This window comes from Danio rerio, chromosome 1, assembly GCF_052040795.2.
Source record: "Danio rerio strain M-AB ecotype USA chromosome 1, GRCz13ab, whole genome shotgun sequence".
In the NCBI taxonomy this organism is placed as follows: domain Eukaryota; kingdom Metazoa; phylum Chordata; class Actinopteri; order Cypriniformes; family Danionidae; genus Danio; species Danio rerio.
In genome coordinates, this window is record NC_141021.1 from 10,790,090 (window position 1) to 10,810,511 (window position 20,422).

The 20,422-nt window shown below is 32.8% G+C and overlaps 1 protein-coding gene across 26 annotated transcripts in view; it reads right to left on the reverse strand.

The window, feature by feature from the left end:
- The window catches only part of gaa2 (alpha glucosidase 2), a 28,619-nt gene extending 9,293 nt beyond the window's left edge, over positions 1 to 19,326 (reverse strand). For 11 of the 26 annotated variants that reach the window (XR_015476255.1, XR_015476253.1, XR_015476252.1 and 8 more), the window contains exons 1-14: positions 19,273 to 19,326; positions 14,929 to 15,549; positions 12,686 to 12,831; positions 12,380 to 12,545; positions 11,903 to 11,999; positions 9,075 to 9,194; positions 8,876 to 8,994; positions 5,986 to 6,117; positions 4,626 to 4,736; positions 3,154 to 3,267; positions 2,983 to 3,067; positions 2,781 to 2,898; positions 1,494 to 1,627; positions 983 to 1,134 (exon numbers count right to left, since the gene is read on the reverse strand). Coding sequence is in view for 6 of the 26 variants with exons in the window: in XM_087236712.1 (XP_087092838.1) it covers positions 983 to 1,134; positions 1,494 to 1,627; positions 2,781 to 2,898; positions 2,983 to 3,067; positions 3,154 to 3,267; positions 4,626 to 4,736; positions 5,986 to 6,117; positions 8,876 to 8,994; positions 9,075 to 9,194; positions 11,903 to 11,999; positions 12,380 to 12,545; positions 12,686 to 12,831; positions 14,929 to 15,540 (2,106 nt within the window). In the remaining 20 variants the exon portion in view is untranslated. Of the gene's footprint in view, positions 1 to 982; positions 1,135 to 1,493; positions 1,628 to 2,780; positions 2,899 to 2,982; positions 3,068 to 3,153; positions 3,268 to 4,625; positions 4,737 to 5,985; positions 6,118 to 8,875; positions 8,995 to 9,074; positions 9,195 to 11,902; positions 12,000 to 12,379; positions 12,546 to 12,685; positions 12,832 to 14,928; positions 15,766 to 17,982; positions 19,115 to 19,272 lie in introns of those variants that run through there. The other 15 variants (XR_015476251.1, XR_015476249.1, XR_015476248.1 and 12 more) reach the window with 4 other exon arrangements.
- Between the last annotated feature and the right edge of the window lie 1,096 nt (positions 19,327 to 20,422).

Sequence of the window (20,422 nt, forward strand, 5' to 3'; positions counted from 1 at the left end):
CCTAATACTTATGTTAAAATTAATTTTATACATAAAGAATTAGTTATACTTAAGTATAAAAGATTAATGTTATAGCTTGATTTGAAAGTTTTCTTAGTCTAACAACATTGATATACATTTATGCAGCTGAAGTCAAAATTTTTAGCCCTCTTGTCAATTAGTTTTTTTCAAATATTTCCCAAATGATGTTTAACAGAGGCAGGAATTTTTTACAGTATTTCCTATAATATTTTTTCTTCTAGAAAAAGATTTATTTGTTTAATTTCGGCTCAAATAAAAGCAGTTTTTAATTTAAAAATAAATATATTTTAAGGTCAACATTATTATCCTCCTTAAACAATATTTTTTCGATTGTCTACAGAACAAACCATTGTTATATAATGATTAGCCTAATTATCTAACTAGCTTAATTAACCTAATTAACTTTAAGCCTTTAAATGTTACTTTAAGCTGAAAACTAGTATCCTAAAAAATATCAAGTAGTATATTATGTTCTGTCATCATGGCAAAGATATATAAAAAAATAAATAAAAAAAAATAGTTATCAAAACTATTACATTTAGAAATGTGTTGTAAAAATCTTTCCATTAAACAGAAATTGGGAGAAAAAAATATACACAAGGGGGCTAATAATTCTGTCTGCAACTGTATGTATATAACTGGCTAATGAGAAGTTTGTAAAGGGTTTATTGTGTTTGGGCTGCTTGTGAGCAGAACAACACATTTGGCATAGCTTGAGGATAAATCTACGGTTTTTATAGAAAGAGCTTCACAAGTTTGTCAAGAATGCAGAAAAGTTGTAAAGAAAAAAAAATCTCTGGCTTCAGTTAATTATGATACATCAAATATACTATTATTACTCATGTATACAAGCTAGAAATGTGAGTGATGAGTCCTCCCGTTTCATGTGCACAAATTCTAAACAATACGCAACATATCAGTGAGCGAAACCCAGTGTTTGTGCAGATGGGAGAAAGTTCACCTGTTCATCAATGGAGTTGTGGTTTCTTGTGAAAGGGTAAAAAGCTCCGAGCTGCGTCCATCGCACACACAGCTCTTCTGTAGTGCTGCCGCCAAACCCACAAATGTCTGCTCCAATCAGAGGGATACCCAGGATGTTAAATGTCAGCATACCTGTGAGAAAAAAGAACAAACAATTGTCAGAAAATCTGCATTAAGCAAAACTCAGCAGTGTGTGAGTGTGTATTTGTGCTCATATCCCGGTGGTGACTTAAAGCTGAATGTACACAGACTCATGGCGACTTGTGTGTATTTTGTGGGCACAAAAATAGAGGTATCCATGAGTAAACATGTTTAGAAATCAAAAACAAAGAAGTATTTGCAAAAAAATGCAGATTGTTTACAGGTTTTGGGGATAAAGTGAGAGAGAAAGATAATATATGGTCTGATAGTATTATAGAAGAAACATCATTACGTATCTTACAGTCTTCACCGAGATATAGACACAAGTGTGTTTGTGTGTGTGTTTATACCTGGTATAGATGTGGCCAGATCTTTCCACTGGCTCCTGTTGTCTCCGAGCCAGTGGCCTGAATACTTGCCCTGACTGGGAAACGTAGAGCGGGAAATAATGAAGGGACGCTTCTTTGTGATCCTCCTCAAAGCACTGAGACAGAAAGATGGACATCAGCCACTAGCAATATTAAAGAAAGACTCCAAATGCTTTATCTGTCTTCATTTCAAATGTTCTATATACCCAGAAATGTTTTGGTTGAAAGATGTGTTTCTGCCTATTTATTTGTAAAGTGCCACTTGATCTGACACTTTTCTTTTTTCAGGAAGAATGCATTAAATTGATCTGAAGTGAAAATAGTTTTCATTATATCAACAAAAGCCTTCTATTACAAATACAGCTTTCTACCTTTTTTTTAATTTTAATTTTTATTTTTTTACTATTTTATATTGTTTATACTGTTGTATAATCAGCTTTGTATTACTTTTTTGCTGCTATGTCATTGTTTTGTGCCACTAGACCCCAAAAAAACATTTGGATGATTTCTCAAGGTATATTGAAGACTGGAGAAGAGAAATCAATATTAACATATTTAAATTATATTTTAAATAAAAGTTAAAGAAAACAGCTATTTTAAGTAATAGTATTTATTTATTTATTTATTTATTTACTTATTTGTATATATTAATAAACACACTGTGTTGGTCAGACTTTTTTCTTTAAACAATTTAAATTATCAATAACAATACATGTTGAACGTTACTTTATGTAAATACAGTTGAAATCAAAATGATTTGCCCTCCTGTGAATAGTTTTTTCCTTTTCAATTATTTTCCCTAATGATGTTTAACAGAGCAATGAATTTTTCCACAGTATTTGCTTTTATTTTTTCTTCTGGAGAAAATCTTATTTGTTTTATTTAAGCCATAAGCTATATAATAAAAGCAGTTTTAAATTTTTTTTTATCATTTTGAGATCAATATTATTAGCCCCTTAAGCTATATTTTTATTTATAGAACAAACTATCAAAATACAATGACTTGCCTAATTACTCCAACCTGCCTAATTAACCTAGTTAAGCCTTAAAATTGCCCTTTAAAGCTGAATACTAGTATCTTAAATTAAATCTAGCAAAATATTAATGTACTGTCATCATGGCAAAAATCAAATAAATCAGTTATTAAAACTATTATGTTTAGAAATGCGTTGAAAAATATCTTCTCTCCATTAAACAGAAATTGAAACAAAACAAAAAAATAAATAAAGGGGGGCTAATAATTCTAATTGTTTATGTGTATTATTTTACCTTTCAGTAGCCTGTGCCTCCATGAGTCCATACAGACTGTGTATGTTATAGTGAACAGAGATCTTCTGACGTGCAGATGCACACACAGTCTTGCCCTTTAATGTACCACCCAGAATACCTGCAGCAGACAAAACCCTCTCTTACTCGGGAAGAAAAACAATCCAACATTGCATTCATAGTGTAAATCTCCACACACTGATACCTGGTGTGTAGGGAGGATTTTCCAGTTCATTGTCTGGACAACCATTCAGTGACCCATCAAAAAAGTTAGACGGCTCATTCATGTCCTTAAGGAAGAAATATAAAAAAATCTGACCAATGCATGGGTAAATGCAAAAGTTGATGATCAAAAGGAGAATAATGCACAACTTACAATCCACACGCCATCGAATGGCACTTTGTTATGAAATCTCTGCAGATTCTGGTACCACCATTCATGAGTGTCCGGATTGGAGAAATCTGGAAAAGCAGTTAGTCCTGGCCAAACCTTAAAATACAATAAAAATAAAAAACATATATACTAACAATCGAAAATATTAAATTTTTATATACAGTTGAAGTCAGAATTATTAGCCCCCTTTAGATTTTTTTTTCTTTTTTAAATATTTCCCAAATGATTTTTAACAGAGCAAGGAAATTTTCACAGTATGTCTGATAATATTTTTTTCTTCTGGAGAAAGTCTTATTTGTTTTATTTCGTCTAGAATAAAAGCAGTTATTCATTTCTAAAAAAATATTTTTGTGACAAAATTATTAGCCCCTTTAAGCTATTTTTTTTGCCTTGTTCACCTTATTAACCAAGTTAAGCCTTTAAATGTCACTTTAAGCTGTATAGAAGAGTCTTGAAAAATATCTAGTAAAATATTATTTACTGTCATCATGGCAAAGATAAAATAAATCAGTTATTAGAAATAGGTTTTTAAAACTATTATGCTTAGAAATATGCTGAAACAATCTGCCCTCCATTAAACAGAAATTGGGGAAAAAAATAAACAGGGGGTGATACAAGTCACCTTTAAAAATAATAATAATAATACATTTTATTTGTATAGCACTTTTCCAACATACACGCAACTCAAAGTGCCTCACAAACAACAACAAAAAAGCATTAAAATACCACATAAACTTGTCACACATACTCTGATAAAAGCATTTATGTACACAAAATATAAGCATATATCCACATGATCACGCACACAATAGTCCTTACATATGCAAGCACACACCATACATAGACACATAAACCTACAACAATATAGATATGATAAATGATATGATAATGCAAATGTAAGCATGATATGATAAATGTAAGCAGGTCATCAAAAAAAAAAAAATCCAGATACTGTCACAAAATCCGAATTGAAAATCAAGATCTGCAATGTAAATACTCTGAAATTCTATAGGGAAAAAGCCAGTCAGTAGTTTGCTATTTTCTATTAATATCTAAACAAATATTTTGCAGTGTTTGCATGGTCGTTGCATAGAATTCAATGTAAATTAATATAAAACTATTGCATACATAAAATTATATGCATGTTCATTAAAATGGACGTAAATTTATTACAGGTTGATTAAAAGAAACACCAAAATTGTTTTGCATTTTGTGATTTTTTTAAATAAAAAAAAAATATTTTTCATTCATAAATTAGCAAAATATTTGAATTCTAAGACTATTCTATTCAAACGTTTCATCTTTAGGGATTTCTTTAAAATAGTGTAAAAATCTTGTCTCGTTCTCATGAACCCAATCTCGCGTCTCGTCTCGTCACACCCCTAATACATACGATTTCACAGTATTACCATTTTTACTCTATTTTTGATCAGAAAAAGCTTAGATTTGTGTACCTTTCCAATAAGGATGTCTCCATTTGAGTCATTGATGAAGATGCCCTTCTTCTTACCCTCATCAAACGGCCAGTAAGAGCCAGGTGGCTGAGAGTTACTAATTCCAGGATCCTGATGAGGAAACACACTTCAGTAACACATCCTAATGCTTCAGTGAGGGTTTCAACTACCGTCATGTGAAACATTCAATTGCCAAATGGGCCTCATGACTGTCAGTCTGATCTAATGCTTCAAAAAAGAGACAAGACCTAAATGAGGAAGCGTGTCATGTGGATGTTTTGCAGGAGAAACATACTAATAATCCTGCAGAATGCATTGGCCTCTCTCCTTTCACTTTTATAGTTGATTTGCTTTCAGTAAATGTCTACTGTCCCAAGCGTCTCTCGCACTGGCCCCGGACCATCGAGCAGTCCTTATTGTTGAGCCCTGATTAAGCCTTATTTACTCTATTATAATCCATTTTAATGACTCTGATATTTAGACAGCCTCTGTAATTGAATTAAACAAACTTAGTTTCAGATAAATAATTAAGACATTAACAAATTCAGAAAAAACAAGTATAGATTTGCATTTTATTTATTGGACTGCTCCACTAAAACCAAGGAGTCTGACAGTGCATCAGTCTTTTAACTGTGAATATTAAAACTGCACACCTTATAGGTCGGAATTATCTTTTACGCAATCAAAATTACCAGAAGGGTTTGCATTGGGATTTGCATAACACTGTTAACAAGTTGTATTATTAATTCTGTGTTATTTTGTATACAGACAACAAACAGATGACCCCAGAATATTAACACAATTATTGTTTTTTACCAATTTGGTATTTCTATATGTAGAATTTGGCCTTTGTGTATATGTAACATAAAAAATGAAATTTGAAAAGTAAATTTTCTTTTCTTTACACTTTTTTAGGGGTTTCTACCTCTAATGGAAAGGACAGTTGGGATTACAGACAGGAAAGTGTGGGAAGCAGAGAGAAGGGAAGAATCGGTAAAGAATGTCGAGTTGGGAATAGAACGAGAGTGGGAGATTTAATCTGTGCATTCAATTTCTTGGTCAAATGAAATTATTCCTGATAGTCTATTATCGACATCAACCATTTAATGGAATGAATTGCATTCCCACTCTGGGTTCATGCTTCTCCGTACATACAAATGACCTATATTTTTAATATGTAAACTGAACATTTTGTGAGGGAGTGCAAAAGTTTTGGAGAGAATGTGCAAACATTGTTAGAGAAAGAAAAAATTTTAATATATAAACATTTCCTACCGCCACATCTCTTTAGTGGCTCTGTAGGTATTAACATTTAAATGCTTTTTCAAATTTGAATCAATCAATCAATTTTTTTCTGTACCAGAATCATGACATAGTGTTGATCATGTCGTTGAAGGTCTTTCACCAGGTCTGGAAGGGTGGAAAAGCCTGAAGGGTCGTAAGTGAAGTCTAGACTTCTATCCATGTAGTCAATATCGTTCCACTGAACATCCTGAAAGACCATAAATATTAGTATAATTTGCATTCAGTGAAAACACAACTTTCTTTTCTGCCACATAGGGATGCAATGATTATAGATTTTGGTTGTACAATTATAATCTGTGGAATAACCACGGTTTTACGGTTATCACGATTGTTATTCATTAATTTCAAATGATAATTAGTTTAGAAAACCACTTAAAAAAAACTCTGCATATTTTAAAGTGTTGTTTAAATTACAAAAATACAATAAATATAAATATATTACATAGAATAAATAAATAAATAAATAAAAGTGAAATATAAATATAAGTGGAAAAAAAGTTTTGGCATTTAAACATAAGTAATAATTTTACACTGAAAATAAAAAATAGAACAACAAATAAATGAATAAATAAAATAGTATTTGTCTATAGTAAATCTAAGATACGTATTAGCTAAATATTTCCCTTTTAACGCCAACAAATGTAGTTAAAGGCTGCTGAACCTCTGTCTGAAAGGCATTTTTGATCAACCATAGCTTATCCAGTGTGCGTGCGTATTAGCTTTAAGTGTACAAGCTCGCAACTTTAAACCAGCACACAGTTGGCATAACTTTGTTTAGTTGCAGTGCAGAACTGTGGTGTAAAAGAAATCTTTACGATTAATTAACTGTGACAAATTTAATTGCGGTTCATAGTGAAATCGGTTAATCGTTGCATCCCTACTGCCACAAGCAGCTCATTACAAAAGCAGAATTCAGACATTTGAGATGCCCTTTGTATGTCAGCAAAAAATAAAGGATCATGTACATTATGAAATAAAAAAAATAAAAAAACATTTGATTAAAGAGCCCATATTATGGGTTTTTGAAAATTCCCCTCCATGTAGTGTGTAACACAGCTCTAAGTGAAGTGAAGTATCCAGCTAAGGCTTAAATCTGTAAGAATACAGTGTTTAAAACTGTTGATTCATCTATAAAAGAGTCGATTCATAGTGCTTCAAACGAGTCGCCTTGATACCGACTCATTAGGTGTTTCGCCATGACGTACGAACGAAACAAAGTTTTTCACGTGCACGCGCAAACCCGGGAGATTTCAAACCTGAGGCCCCGCCCTCTGACGCAGTAACCCAGACACACACACACACACACACACACACCCACAAACACACGCACACCCACAAACACACGCACACAAACATGCCGGTCGATTGAAGTCACACTGCAGATGGATATATTGAGTCTCTACCCAAAGATGAAACATCAGCATTATAACCAAGCAGTTGGAAACTTCTGGAAGCTACATGCTACAAAGAATACTTCATCTGAGTTTGTTAAAGGAAGGATCAGTAAAGAGTAACTGATGGACGTCAGGATGGGTTTCTTCCTACATTTCTCAAGTGTAAGTACGTGCGGTTAAAGTTGTTGCCTCGTTTACTCTAGCTTGCAAATGTATTTAGTTGTGATTTGTTACTTGTAACCGCGTGTACTGTATCAGGTTAACTGGATATATTATCTTATCGCGTGCAAAGTCACGTTAAAAACGCGACGCGTGCTGTTTGTTTATGGAGCTCCGTGCTAGAGTTCTGCTCCCGCGATTTATTCGGAAATGTATTCCCGCGCCGCAGAAATCTGGCGCGGGGAGAGAGAGGGAGAGAGAGAGAGAGAGAGAGCGAACGAACGAACGAGCTTTGTGTACTTTGTGCTGTGTGTGTGTTTTTATACAGACAGCTTGGCTGTCTGGACTGTATACTGGGTGATATTTGGTTGTGTTCTCCGCTCTAGCGGGACCGGGCGCGGCGGGCAGAAAACGGAGCGGGTTCTCAGGCTAAAACCTGGCGGGTGCGGGCTGAAGCGGGAGCGTTGTCATCCGGAGGTGTGTGTGTGTTTTTGTGTGTGTGTGGTATGGCGAGTACACGACTGTCTCCTTCGTTCGGTTATCCGTGGCACTATCCACTCGCCATAGTGTGGCAGCTAAAGTCCACGCCTACACTATCGAGCGTGTATGAACTGTGATTACTTTTTAAATTGCTGATTAGCTATTGGCCATTTCCCTCTCTGACTGAAGGCAGTCGACCAATCGCGACAGACTGTCATCGGCCCAATCAGCGCAGATTAGCTTCGCGCTAAGGAGGGGTTTGGGAACAAATGAATCACTGGACGATTCATACAGGAGTCGCTGGGATAATTAGATAAAAATAAATGCAGATTATAAGACCATGAAAGTGTTTTTTGACCTTGCATGCATATTAGACTGTTGTTGGAGACCCTTACAACCAAGATATGACCTTATTTCATGTATAATATGGGCTCTTTAAGCTGTTTTAATCTTCCTGTCAGCAGTGGCATAAGCAGTGATGTGAAGGATGAATGCGTGTATTTGGGAAAAATATTATATAATAATATAATTGACATAATTCATTAATATTTTATAATAATATACATTAATATTTTAAATAACATTTTTTTAATTACATTGTAATTATTTTTTTATTAAATTGTAATTCATTTTTAATTAAACTTTAGTAACTGTATTATATGCTTTTGTTATTTACATATTTTGTCACAAATACATAATATACACATACACACTAATAACCCTAAATGAGACAGTATATACATGATAATTTATTCTCATTAGATAGTTGATCCATTTTTCCTGACGTCTTTCTAGGGTGTAAATCTGGTGGGCTACAGCCAGAGATCTACTGTTGACCATGACTGCAAACTGAGCTATTAGTACTTACACCAAATTAAATGTTGTCTGAAAATGATCTAAATGCTAGCATACCTGAGGTATCCCATAATTCCGCATTTCTTTTACAACACTCCAGGTTTTGTTGCTTGTCTTGTAGCCCCATCGGCACAGATGATACCCCAGAGCCCAGTAGATGGGCATAGCAGGCTTTCCTAATGTGAAAAAAAAGTAGATTTGACAGTTTGTTGGTAAACTTCTTATTCATCATGCTTATCAAACAACCCTTGCTCACCTACAACATCCAGATACTGTCCAATCACAGAGCTGGGATCCGGGCCTAAGAAAATGTAAAAGTCGAGGATCCCACCAATCATACGCCAAGTAACAGCTGGTGCAGGCTGCAAAACCACATCTGCATAAAAGATTATTTACATACATTATTACAAAGTCCATGCAGACAGCATACACTTCCAAAAAACATGATCTGGTATCACCAGAGTTTGCTGTATATAGATTTATACAGATATATTTTATATTTTAGGACATGCACCATGGTAATACCACAAAGTGTCATGTTACATAAAAATGTCTATTATTAATCAACCATGACAAACATACTTTTCGTCAGAGCTTGTGCTTGTCCTGGAGTTAAAATTCCATTCCTTTTTTTGCAAAATTCGTTAAAAAAGATATCATCTTCTAGTCAGGATTGATTTCAGTCTGTGTCTAGTAATCTTTTATGATTGTTTGTAATTGCTTGTTTTGTTTATTTTAAACGATCTTTCTATATTTTGATCCCACTTGCTTGTTTACATTAACCATGAAATTATTTATTTTTGTATATAATTATACTATACTATACTATACTATTAGTATTATTAAAGTATTAATTATACTTTACTATTATTTATAGTATGTATACATACTGTATATACATACACACACACACACACATATATACATATATACACACACATATATACACACACACAAACACATATATAATAGGGGATCGCTGGTGTATGTATGTGTATATATATATATATATATATATATATATATATATATATATATATATATATATATATATATATATATATATATATATATATATATATATATATATATATATATATACCAGCTACCTGCATTAAATATAAAATAGTTTATATATATAATTTATAATTATATATAATAACTATTTTATATTTAATGCAGGTCGCTGGTTCGAGCTCCAGCTGGATCAGTTGGCATTTCTGTGTGGAGCTTGTATTTTCTTCTCGTGTTCGCGTGAGTTTCCTCCGGGTGCTCTGGTTTTCCCCACAAGTCCAAAGACATGCGCTATAGGTGAATTGGGTAAGCTTAATTGTCCGTAGTGTATGTGTGTACACATTACATTTAAGGGCTTAACTAGGTTAATCAGGTAAACTAGGCAGGTTAGGGTAAATAGGCAAGTTATTGTACAGGGTGGGCCATTTATATGGATACACCTTAATAAGATAGGAATGGTTGGTGCTATAAACGTCCTGTTTGTGGCACATTAGTATATGTGAGGGGGCTTGTAAATAACTCATGAAAAAAATTAAGTTACGTTAAAACCAAGCACACCCTTGTTTATTCTTGTGAAATTCCCAATAAGTTAATTAAGATGTATCTATATAAATGGCCCACCCTGTATAACGATGGTTTGTTCTGTAAACTATCAAGTAAAAAAAATAGCTTAAAGGGGCTAATCATTTTGACACTGAAATAGTTCTTAAAAAAATTAATAACTGCTTTTATTCTAGTCGAAATAAAATAAATAAGACTTTCTCCAGAAGAAAAAATATTATCAGACATACTGTGTAAATTTTCTTGCTCTGTTAAACATCATTTGGGAAATATTTAAAAGAGAAAATTCAAAATTCAAAGGGGGGCTAAAAATTCTGACATCAACTGTATGTCCTGGTCCTCCAGACTGAGGGTTGAGCTAACAACCCACCTCATAAAAAAAAAAATAATAAATAAAAAAAAAAGAAAAAAAAAAAGATGTTACCAAAATATTGTCGGCTAAATATTAACTTTGATAAAAAAATGGCCCTGCGTGTAAATAACTAATTACATTTTCCTCAATATATAGAAAATAGTAATAGAATTATAAAAATAATAATAATTTAAATAACTGTTGTGTAAAAATGTTTATTTATATATTTTTATTTTTATTGTTATTATTGATTATCCAACTTTTTAAACATTTTTGCAAAAATGGAAGCTTTAAAAAAAAAAAAAAAAAACCTTAACAACTATCTACCCCTCAACAATCCAAAACTGAATAAATACCCAAATGCACAAACATTTCAGAAGTTGCTTTACTGTAATATTAGTAATAATAGAGGATAAAAGGTGACTGTGAAGTCGGTTTTATGCCAGCTTTAATCTAAATTTCAGCAACTGATTTTAGACCAAAACATCACCTGACATTCACAACCACAAATATTCATGGGAAAAACACCAAATGAACGCACAAAGCACTCTTCTTATTAAGTGTGTATCATAAAGGTTTACAAATTAACACAAATAATCAATTCAATCAGTTCAAAGTTTCATGAGAGCTGATGTAAATCTGATATGATGGTCTTTTGTATTTTTTCTAATGCATGAACTTATCATCTAAGCACACCAATCCTTCATCAGGCAGAATGTTTTGGCAGGTAGCCATTGAAACTAATGTTTACAAGATTAATAATAAATAGAATAATTAATATAATGAATAATAAAATATAGAACTTAATACAATTACATGATTTTCATAAAAATTCAAGATAATAATCTTAACTGGGTGCATTAACACAATAAAACGCAAGACTTATCATACTGTAAACATGACAATAAAATTAGAGTATGTGCACTCATTGCTTGGCTTCAATGCTTGTGAAGAGGTACACTGTTTGCAATGTATGAAACATCACCCCTCCGTACTCAAGCACTTAATTCTCTGAGCACTAACAGTTCATTTGTATAATCAGCACTTCATGGGTGTATTGCCTGTTCTTGTTAAATTACTGAATGCCTCCTCAATTCACAAGTCACTTTGGACAAAAGCATCTGCTGAATAACTGAATGTAAATTTAATGAACCCACCCATTGCATTGCTATTGAGCATGAAAAATCCATGTGCATTTCCATCAGCTTCCATGGAAAGATAAAAAGGGTGGACACCATAGAGGTTGGTGAGCTCCTGAAAGATCCGGGAAGAGAGAAAATTTAGTGCAAGTCGACTTTTTCTACAATGATATAGGTGTATGCTGATTGAATATTTATAAAAAAAAATACTTTCCAAATCTGATTGCATCTTTTTATCTTTTCAATGTTATTATTGTTATTTGTACACTGTAATACAAATTGGTTGTCCTGAATATTTAGGTTAAGAATAAATGCTACAAATAATTTTTAACAGAAGTTCCAGCTGGATTAGATCTTATTCTGAAGTAGACGCTAATTTATTTCCCCCAAATAGCATTCCCAGTTCCTGCATTGCAAACAAATCAGAAGTCCACTACGGTCACCAATAGTTCTCCTAATGGGAAAGGCCGTTTGAACGAACAAAGGTCAAGTTACCATTGGAGGAACATCTCGAGCCCACATGGTGAGAGTGTTCCACTGGACGTCATGCAGAAAGTTGGAGCGATGTTCACCCAGTCCGTAGATGAAACGTGTGGGTAGAGATGAGGACATCTGGAGGAACTGATCCGCGTAGAAGAGAGGAGCGATGGATGTGTTCAGCCTGGCAGCACAGAAACATACATGTTACTTCTGGCATTCATTATAGATCTCCTTGTTGGCCAGTTTTCTGGTGATGGCTTGAAACTACTCTGTGAATTTGAAAGGCAGATCTGTGTATTTGTGTTTGTGTTGTGGACTTACAGTACAGCTCCAGTCTGCGTTCTCTTGACTATTAGTCCAAACGGCTCCTTGATGAAGTCTACAGTGTACGAGGGGTTTGAGGCTCTTTTATGAACCACAGGGACATCTATAGGCACCTCGTACCTCTTTTCAGTCGGGTCTGTTATCTGTATGAGAAACAGGAATATTATGAGAACATAAAAAGTCTGAAAATGTTTTCAAAATTAAGATTAAAGCTGGCGTTTGTCATGTTAAAAGTCAATACTTTGTTGTCTACATAAATTAAAACAAAACACTTAAAAAAAGATTTCACCTTACAAAAGATTTTCACAAGAAATCACCTGATTTAAATTCTACAAGTGAAATTGGTCTTTATAATTATAATGCACAGTTAAAATGGATATTCGTTTTGAAATGTCACATTTAAGCCAAACAAATAAAAAAGACTTAAAAATCATATAAATCATTCTACATCATTCAATCATTCTATAAATCAAGATTTGTGAAAAAAATATATATTTTCAGCTTTAATAATAATAATAATAATAATAATAATAATAAAGGTAATAATAACAACAACAACAATAATAATATTAATAATAATAATAATAATAATAATAATAAAATGGCAAATCAGCATATTAGAAAGACACTGAAAACAGAAGTAATGCCTGTATTTTCCTTTACCATGACAATAATAAACACTTTAAAATGTATAAATAGAAAAAAAAAATGAATTAACTACAATACAATATTACAACATATCTCTTTTTTACTGTATTATTCATAAAATAAATGGATACCCTCTGAGAAATTATTATATTGTCACTGAGACAATCTTCTGAACGGATAATAATATTAATAAATAATTATTATTTAATTATTAACGTCAATAATACAAAGATATATTTTTAATAAGTAAAAATCAATAATTTAGCATTTTAAAACATGAAAAATATATGTTTTTATTTAATAATTAAACTAAAATAAGAGCGAACAAATAAACACAGGAAAAAATATCATATAGTATTTTTGTTAAAAGTAATTATAAATAATTTAAAATAAGTAATAATTACAATTATTTATTTATATATAGTTGAAGTCAGAATTATTATTTCCCTTGTTTATTTTTTCCCCTAATTTCTGTTTAACGGAGAGAAGATATTGTCAAGCATTTCTAAACATGATAGTTTTCATAACTCATTTCTAATAACTGATTTATTTTATCTACAGTACATCATATTTTACTAAATAAGGGTAATTTAAAGAGGTAACTAGGTTAGAGGCAGGTTAGGATAATTAGGCAAGTCAATGCACAATGATGGTTTGTTCTGGAAACAATTGAAAAAAAAAATGCTTAAAGAGGCTATAAATTTTTGACCTTAAAAGGGCTTTTAAAAAATTTAAAATGCTTTTATTCTAGCTGAAATAAAACAAATAAGACTTAATGTGAACAATGCATTGCTTTGGATAGCACTTTATTTACAATAAAACTATATATTAATATGTATGACAAGCCTACAGTAATTAATAACATTTCTGATTCTCACTTTTTTATGCATCAGTGCACAACATGTAAAAACTTTTCTGTATCTAAAGTATGTCCAGTGGTGTAATGTAAAATATTACAAATACTCAAATGACTGTAATGGAGTAGTTTTTCTCGGCAATTGTAATTTACTAAGTCGTTTTAAAAATGTGTACTTTTACATTCTCTTGAGTACATTTTAGTGCAGTATCGGCACTTACTCTACTATTCTCCTTCAACCTGCAGTCACTATTTTATATTTTCTTATCTATGAGGATTGGCTAAAGTACAACAATCAGTCCCTGTGATTCATGTGCAATCAAACCGCACGGCTCAATCGCATCATACAGAACAACCTAAGGACATGAACGCTTCAAAAATGCTGCAAACAGTTTTAAAAGAATTGAAAGTGTCCATGAGGATGTCCAAAACCATCACACACAATGACCTAGAGACTGTTTAGACTGTATGAAGGATGTATGATGCACTACAGAATATTACGTTTTCACACACATGCACAAATTGCATGTACAGTAAATGCATCAGACTTTAAAAGTGTAATGCTCACTACTCTTTTAAAAGGCCAACTTTTTACTCATACTCAGTAATATTTACAAGATACTTTTACTCTACTTGCACTACATTTTTGAGCAGCTAATGGGGCTTTTACTGGAGTACGATTTTTAAGTACTCTATCCACAACTAATAATCTTAATCACAGGAACAACGCTCTGACCTTCACACGCAGCCTGTGGTCCTCCTCAAACAGCACTTCCAGCTGCAGAGCATCGATGTCTTTGGGATAGTATGTCTTCTTATTCCTAAGCAGCTTTCCCACCTTGCCCATCTCCGTATCAACAATAGACATTAGCTCATAGGACGGATAATCAGGAGTGTAAAAACACCATGGCACTCCATTCTGTGCCGAAACATTGCCCCGTGAGCTCTGAATAAAGCAGCAGTTTCTAGCATGGCACATGTCCTCCGTCACCACCACATTTCTTTCAGGATAGCAGTCAAACCTCCACCCTTCAGGCACCTGAGAGCAGGACTCCGGCTGCAGCCCTGTTCCGTTTTGGCTTTTGGGTGAAGGGGGCCTATGGGATTCTGTAGAGGGTGGATTGTGGATCCAAAATAAGGTCCCGAGCAGCCAGACGGCAGAGAGGACAACAATGAGCCCCCCGAGGGTCAGCAGGGCGGCAGTGATGGAGCAGCGAGGGCTCTGGGGCAGCAGGGGCAGCTCTGGGTCCCCCTCTTTTAGATCTGCGTCTGTCGACTCGTCATTATCCAATAATGCAGCTCCGGAGAAGTGAACCTCCTCGGGGGTGAGTCTCTCGTAGGACACCATTTCAAATGCCTGCAGATAAAGATAAGAGAAGGTGAGGTTTTTTATTTTTTGTTGTTTTTGTCTCGCTTTGACTTTTTATATCGAAGGTTTTAATTGGAATTACAGTAATTATAGCGTGACCGCAAAGCCTTAGTTGGGGACTAGTTTGTTTGGGTTTGATTCTAGAAGTTCGATTCTGTAAAGAGATTCTGTATTTTGTGTAGGAATCAATAAAACTGTTAATCGCTAAGAAAAGAGAAAGTGTTTGCTAAAACTGCGTCCTTATTATGCATTATGCATGTTATTCTGTGCATGTTATTCTGTGATCATTTCCTCATCCTTTACTTGTTTTAAACCTTAGTGAGTTTCTTTCTATAGTTACAAACAAAATAAGATATTTTAAAATATGTTGGAAATGGGTAACCATTGACTTCCATAGTATGTAAAATATATTATTTTGTTTATTACCCTCAAGTAGCAAAATATTTTGAATACAAAAGAAGATATTTTGTAAAATGTTAGAAGTGGGTAACCATTGACTTCCACAGTATGCTATGGTAGACAATGGTTACTCGTTTCCAACATTTTTCAAAATATCTTCTTTTGTTTATTACCCTCAAGTGGTATGATATTTTCAATACATAAGAACAGATTTTGAAAAATGTTGAAATTGGGCAACCACTGTCTTCCAGAGCATACTATGGAAGACAATGGTTACCCATTTCCAACATTTCCGTGATTACCCATGTCCAGCATTATCTAGATATTTTGAAAATATTTTGAAAAATTTTGAAAACGAGTTACCATTGACTTCCACTGTATGCTATGAAAGACAATGGTTACCCGTTTCCAACATTTTTCAAAATATCTTCTTTTGTATTCAAAATATCTTACTACTTGAGGGCAATATAAAAAGTAAACTTTTATTTTGGGGTGAACTATCCTTTTAAACTGAACAAACAATGGATAATGCTTTTAAACTCTTAATTAATTAATTAATTAATTAATTAAATGATATAAATATATATATATATATATATATATATATATATATATATATATATATATATATATATATATATATATATATATATATATATATATATATATATATATATACAACAGTTCTTTCTGGTTCTGAAATCTAATTGGCTGATAGCCATGCAATATTCTGCAATATCAGAATTCCTACAGCCTCTTTACCCTTTGTGTATTACTCCGCCCACATACAGCCAGCAAAAAGCAGACACTACAGATCTAAAGTTTAAAAGATGCACACTCAACTGTTTAACTGTCAGCTTATGATTTGAATCCGGAAGAAAGTAGTTCCTCATACAAAAGGGTTTTTGAGACGCTCTATGTTTGATTTTGTTTTTATATACACAATTATGCCGTCAAACTGTTGTATAAACGCAATATCACACTTGTAGCAGTGCGATATGACTGTATATCAGCACTGGTGGGGGGCACTAAGCTACTCGTGTGATATTGCTCATATATATATATATATATATATATATATATATATATATATATATATATATATATATATATATATATATATACACACACACACACACACATATATATATATATATATATATATATATATATATATATATATATATATTCTTAATATTTTAATATTTAGTCATTTGTTTACTATTAATTTGCTGACACTTTTCCTTTACTAAACCAACATTTTTATAAAGATAAATAAAACACAAGAGCATTAAAGGGACAAATAAATCAATAAAACTGGGATTAGAATGATTAAGTTTTTCATAAATTAATTAGCAAAAAAATGCGACTGTGCCAAGATTCAAATAAAGAATCCAAAATAATTTAATTGAATAAACAAATGAATGAATAATGGAAGCAGATAAATACAAATTAAACAAATAAATAATAAAAAGTTATAAAAATAATTAAACAAATATGTGAATGGGTAAATATAGTATTACATAAAGAAATAGATTGTTTTTTTACAATGTAACTTATTACAGAGATATAAATATTTTGTAAATAATATTTTAGAATGAATATGTAATATTTATTTTGATGGGTCTTTAATTTTTCAGGATGGGGGTTCCTCAAACTTGGATGACCAAATTGGGCACTCTGACATGTCTGTAATTTGTTAAAATATGTTATATATGCCTCAATTTGTTATTAAAACCTTTTTAGGTATTGACAATGTGTGTTGTATGATGCCGAAATGTCCTACTTAACAGTGATTATACTTCTATATCTGAAGCTAGCAAATAAAATAAAAAAATATTTGCATTTTCTTTATTTTATTTGCATGCAACATCATTAAAATCATTTACAGACTTGATAACCAAATCATTTAATTAATGAGAAATCTTTTCAGGTATCAGCAGTTCTTCAGTCTCTGCAAGAAACCACAGTGACGGCACCATAAATCAGGGACTTTCTTAAGTAACTTTTTTCAACTGCAACTATAGGAAAGAAGAACTACAAAGGGAAGTGGCTACTGGAGGAAGCAGTCCTATTGGAGAGAAAATAAATCAGATTTGATACCGTACCTCTTCTACGGAGAGATTCATGCTATTTGCTCCTTATTTCCAAAATGAAAAAAATCAAGCATGCAAAGATAGTTACATTTTTAATGATAAAACGTGTTATAAGAGTAAAATAACCAAGCTGGTTTTATATTCAGATAGTCAGACATTCCCCTTAATAATATCATTTCAGAAAAGTATTCTTTGTTAATTCTAAATAGGCAAAAAAATCATACTAGCAGCCAGTGATTATCAAAACACAGCATTGTTTACAGTCAGTTAGATAGTACTAATCTTGTTTTTAAGTTGATAAAACCAAACCAAACCAACCTACTTGTGTACAACTGTTGGCCAAGGCTGGTGCTCACAACGTTTAAGACAAAAGCACGAATGTTCAGCAACAGCATAGAAGCTAAATATTTGATTGACAGGCCATATCTCATTTCAGTTTTTAGATAATGCAGAGACCAGAGTCCAACAAACAAGTTAAACTACACAATCCATACAAACACACGCCGTGCTTCCTAAATACCCCGGTATAGGAATATTCTCATGTTAGAATAATCACAAAACCTCTGCAGCACATTGATGAAAATATTATTTTAATTTCCAATCTTCAGAAAAAAAGACCGTGCCAAGCCAGACACCATTACATGACACAAAGAAAGAAAGGCACAAAAATGTTTGTATTAACAATGTAAATGCATTTCTCATGTGTGGCTAAAAAATATATATGCTAACGCTAACGTGTATTGGCTTTCCACTTATTTATTTTTAATGAATGGCGCATTGCATACATTTTTCCAGGCACATCACACATCATATATCTGTTGCACAAAATGAACAAGACTGAGCCTTACATGAAACATTCAGCAGCACACACAACATATTAAATGCATACTTACTTCTTATGCAGAAAAAATATCTGATGCTATATGGTTTTGGTGTCTAACAGGCTACATTACATCGGCAAACATGCTCTGGTCAAGCGCGCTGGTAAATGTTACGGATATTTCATGTCTTATGAAGTTGCTGTTGTTGTGCGTGTCCTACGGTAGCGATAAGAATCTGATTCACTTAGTAAATCGGCTCTTTAAGACAGATCATTACAGTGAACCGGTTCACTGGTTCAATCTGGTCCTCGCAAAAAAAAAGCTTCAGCGGAATTTTTGATGATTTGTTTTTTTTGTTTGTGTGTGGTAAAGTGATGTAAATTGCATTTTCTCACCCATATCTCAGTTTTGACTCTTTATGTAGATTGTATCACTTTGCGAATTGATTTGAATGAAGCCTCGCAAAGAGCCGGTTAAAAATAATGATTTCTTCTCTGCTTTCTTTACTTTCTCTCCAGTTATTTCATTACTGCCATCTACTGGTCTGGAAACAATTTATTTTATTGGATTGATTTGTTTGAGAACCTAAAAACGAAATAGGAAAACTTAATATTCAAATAATTTGAAAAAAATAAATAAATAAAAATAAATAAAATAGAAAGTTTAATTACTGAAATTTCAAAATAATATATGCAAATGCACGAATATAATGACTTAGACAATAGAAAATGTAGTATTCATATGTGTATGTGCCATTTGTCCAGCAGATGGCAACTCAATCTAATATACTAACGTTAAAATAAATTAAAGTAAAAATGTTCACATCAAGAATCATATAGGTTAAAACTAAAAAATAAAGGCTATATTATATTTTTAGCATCTTGACCCTAGAGCCACAAATAAACATCTTATGAAGATTTTAAAAAGATTATGTGAAACTAAAAATAAATAATACATTTATTTATTATATGGGCCTATATTAATAAAACAACATTCATTCAATTATTTTCCTGCGGCTTAGTCCCTTTATTCATCAGGGCTCGCCACAGCGGAATGAACCGACAACTTATCCAGCATATGTTTTACACAATGAATGCCATTCCAGCTGCAACACGGTAATGGGAAATAATAAATCCAGGTAGCAAAGAATTCTGGCCCTGATTTGGCCTTAATCTAGCACAGCAGGTATTCATCCGGCATACAGCATGTGGGCCAAACATGGACCTGGTTTGGCAGAGGTGGCACCGTCTTAAAGGCGGCACCCAACACTTGGGCCAGATGTAACGTAGTATTTGGCCCAGATGGTAATAACTGATATGAAAGTTTGGTCTATCTTGACCCACATTTAAAATACATTTTTATTATTTTCAAGAAAAGAAAAAAAATTCTTCCAATCAGGTTGAGAAAAAGCATGCAGATAGCACGCCTAAAGCGCAATGATTCATGGGTTTATCAGTTTCATTGCATTCGTGATACACCAACATATCTGGCCCAGTTCAGGCTCAGTTATGGGTTAACTTAGCCGAGTCCATGTTTGGCCCTTGT